The 4,241-nt window shown below is 51.4% G+C and overlaps 1 protein-coding gene across 1 annotated transcript in view; it reads left to right on the top strand.

The window, feature by feature from the left end:
* The first annotated feature begins 1,998 nt into the window (after window positions 1–1,998).
* The window catches only part of LOC106808132 (A disintegrin and metalloproteinase with thrombospondin motifs 3-like), a 28,318-nt gene continuing 26,075 nt past the window's right edge, over window positions 1,999–4,241 (top strand). Inside the window, exon 1 of the mRNA XM_014810712.1 lies at window positions 1,999–2,130. Coding sequence (XP_014666198.1) covers window positions 1,999–2,130 — 132 coding nt within the window. The remainder of the gene's footprint in view (window positions 2,131–4,241) is intronic.

The following is a 4,241-nucleotide window of genomic DNA, read 5'->3' on the forward strand; positions in this document are numbered from 1 at the left end:
CACAAGCACTACGACCACCACACACACATCCAACCAACACAACACACACACACACTGAGTGTGTGTCGTGCTGTGCCACCGCACGACCACGAGCTCACACACAGTCAACACACACGCCATGTCAGCACAATAGTATACCCTCACCTACTCACTCCATCCTCATTCTCCACTCATCCACACACCTCTTCTCTACTCACATCTATATCTCACTACTATCACATCCCCCACACACCACCACAACACACACACACACCTCACACACACACACCGCCCTCCCACACCCATCACCCATCACATCTATCCACTCATCACACTACATCACTCCAAATCACTACACACTCCCTACACACTACTCTCTTACTCTCTACTCCTCATCACACTACAATATATGTATAGGAACACACATCACACACACAGCACAACACAACACACACACACACACACGCGCAACGCACACACACCACACAAACACAACACAGCACACACACACATCACACAACCGCGCACGCACCGCACACACCATCAGCACACAATAGACACACACTACACACACACACACCATCACACGACATACGCACATCGCTGACGCACGAATCACACACACACAAATCACACACACACTGAGCGCACACACACACGCCAAGCAGCGCACACACACACGGCGCGCATTGGCGCGCGGTATCTCCGACTCCGTGTGCAAGAACCAACCATGATTTTCCGCGACTGTTTCCCTTATTCTATACTCTTCTCAAACTCATTTACCTCTACCGCCAGCCCTCTGCTCAAACTTGGTCGAACTCGACTCGAACCTTGTGTAAAGCCGAGTCATTAACTAACGACGGGCCGTCGCTGTCGACAGACGGTGGTTGCGGCCGCTGACCGATGCTCCCATGCGCGGCCAAAAACTCCCGGCGCGACACGCTGCAGAGGCCGATTAACGGGAAACCTATAGCTCTGTGCTCGGTTGTCGGCCACGTTGCTTGCGCCGTCAGCCTAGCAGCAGCGCCGACGCCAGCTTGTCGGCAACAACGAGGCTTTGCTTGCGGCGTTCGTCGTGATGATTTAAGCCTATTAGTGTAGCCAATAACACGCGTATGCCTCTCTCGTATGCTTGCTCGCTTCCTCCTCCTCCTCCTTCTCTCTCACTCTCTCGCATCTCCGTCCATCTTAGTTTCTCCCCCTTTCTCCCCACATTCTCCCCCTAACTCGCACTCACGCTCTCTCTCTCTCTCTCTCTCTTCTCTCTTCTCTCTCTCTCGCGCTCTCTCTCTCGCTCTCGCTCTCTCTCTCTCTCTCTCTCGCTCTCTCTCTCGCTCTCGCTCTCTCTCTCTCTCTCTCTCGCTCTCGCTCTATCTTTCTCTCTCTCTCTCTCTCTCTCTCAATATTACACTGCCCCTCTCCCTCAGCTTATATAAAGTCTCGCTCTATAAAGAATTTTATTTTTATTTCAGATCAGCAACCCCGGCGAAGGGGTCCCGTATAGTCACCAGCCTGCTCCGTGCGCGTGTGTACTCCCGCGCGCGGGCCCGTGCGAGAGCGCATGCAGATGCGGGAAGCGCATTCGTCTGCACTGCACGTAGCCGCTGCGAGCTCGCCCAGCGAAGCGCTCTCTCATCTCGAGGCACTTTGCTCTCTCACACACACACACACACACACACACACACACACACACACACACACACACACACACACACACTCACACACGCACACACACACACACACACACACACGGTCGAGCGACGTAACCCCGGCGGTGGCGGCGGCGCTGAGTGTGTCAGCGCGTAATAGCTCGGCGGCTGAAGACGCTCTCGCACACCCGCTCGGCACGTGCCCATCTCCCATCTCGTTCATCTCGTCTGCTCCTCGGCCGACTCGGCAACGTATTAACGCACGCGCTACGCAGAAGTCAGCAGTGATCGCTCCGGGAGAAGATCACCGGCACGCACGCACACGCACGCAAGCACGCACGCTCGTGGTCGGCGGTAGCTGGTGCAGAGGATGTTCGCGGCGGCGGCAGACGTCATCGCTGGGTCGTGCGGCGGCAGCGGCATGAGGAGACGCACGCAGTCACTGGTGCCGAGTATGTCTCTCTACGCGGCACTGCTGCTGATGATGCTGCAGTATTCACAGGTGAGTCTCGCGTTGTACCGCATCATGTTCTATCCATGCAGCCTGACAATCATTCAGTCCGTGTGTTTGTACATCTGTCGGTCTGTCCATCGGTCGTGCTTTCCTATTCACTATTTCACGATGAGACCATGCAGCTGATGACGATGTTTGCTTGTCTTCGCCCCGGCCAGCCGCCCAGACGCGTCATCCATCATACATCGCGGCCGAAACACGAGCCCCTCACGACATTAACGCAATTAATACGTCAGCTTAGAGAGAGAGGGGAGGGGCAAAGACTAGAAGGAGAGAGAAAGAGAGAGTCAGCGGTCTATTACCTCCCGCTACGAAGGACGGCTGTGCATGCGAGGTAAGGGAAGCGTCTTAGCAAAGCTTTTTGCTTATACGCGCCGTCAAAAGATGCATCGACATGACGTCTCATCTCAGCGCACATGTGGCACAACCAGCGGGCATGCGCGCATAACTGCAAGCGGGGTAAAGTATCGAGGGCTTGTAGTTCGAGACCCGTATATAGTCTGCTGGCGAAAGTGGCTTCAGCGTTATCGTAGCTGGAATTCGATCAATCGGTGTGGTATAGGTACGGTGGCGAGTGTGTTAATTATTGCGTTCGCGTGCGTGCGTGCGTGCGTGCGTGTGTATGTGTTGTTCAACGTCATCGAGTTAATTTCTCGCGTGTTTATATTCAAATACTTCACGTCAGCGGCTCGCATTATGCGATCCGGTCTACTTGTACGCACTGTTGATAGCCAGCACCCATGCCGAGCGTCAGCGAGATATCGCAGGCGTTTCTCCTCTGAATGCTGGACTCCGCGACGAGCTAAAGCTCGATTCGGCGTCTCCTCTGAGATTTCCATTATCTATTAGCTATCGTTCGCTGTTCTCGCTTCCGATTTCAAGCTCATTTACATCAGCGTCGTGTATATATGCGTGATAATGCGCGCATGGAAATTACGAGGAAATCAAGAATGTACGCGAGATTCGCACGGAAAGATAATTACTCATACATGCGATACTCGACGAGATATAGCTCTGGCGGCGGGAAACGAGCGATAGCTTTAAGCAATGAGCGTATAGACGGCCGCCAGGCTTGCACTGCTACCCAGAGCAGTGAACAGACTTAACTCTACATAAGTACATAATACAGTAAACGACTGCGTACAGCGTACATTATAATTATTGAAATCGAGACGAGCACCAGCGATCTTTGCTTGCGCTCTGTCCTGTCTACTGACTACTCGGCGGGACTGCAAAGCTGCTTAGCGTTCCACGTCTCGCATCGGTGAGTGATTAGTGAATTATTCGAAGCTCCGTAATTCCAGCTACCTCAATCGAGACCCCTCATTCTTGTTCGATCATGAGCTCTCCGTCTCTTTCTGTCACTCTTATAGGGAAGCCTATTGCTACCCGTGATCGTATGAGTGGTTACGCGTGAGTGTGTGTAGTACACCCTTGCTAGCGTCTATGTGACTGCGTATAATAATAGAACATAACGATTTGTATGAACGTATTCAGGTATCTCTTTAATTGACAGCCTTAATTATGCATCCTCCCATAACGGGGCGAATGCGTACAGTCGAGGTGCGCGAGTCACATCTACTAACTTACGAGGTTATAGCTGAAAGTAGCCGGCTCTGACCAATATCGTCTGAATTGCAATCAATGTCTCTGACTCTCTTTCCGATCTCTCTCTCTCTCTCTAGTCGAACACGCGGTTATATACTCACATAGGTAGAAACGCCTACCTATTGTTTATGGTCAGTCCGCACTACGTTACTGTCTGTAATTGGCTATTTCTACCACTGTCTAGTCCAGCGTTATATTTACACAGCTGGCCTGTATGACAACCTGGAACAATATCTTATTCCTGTATATTTATTTCTCTGTCTTTCGACGGTATTACACTATTTATCTATCTACTATCTATCTATATATCTATCTATCTATCTGTCTGTCTATCTATCTATCTATCTATCTATCTATTTATCTATATATTGATCGATCCATCCATCCATCCATCCATCCATCATCCATCCATCCATCCATCCATCCATCCATCCATCCATCCATCCATCCATCCATCCATCCATCCATCCATCCATCCATCCATCCATCCA

This window comes from Priapulus caudatus, unplaced genomic scaffold (genome assembly GCF_000485595.1).
Source record: "Priapulus caudatus unplaced genomic scaffold, Priapulus_caudatus-5.0.1 Scaffold255, whole genome shotgun sequence".
NCBI classification, from domain to species: Eukaryota; Metazoa; Priapulida; class Priapulimorpha; order Priapulimorphida; family Priapulidae; genus Priapulus; species Priapulus caudatus.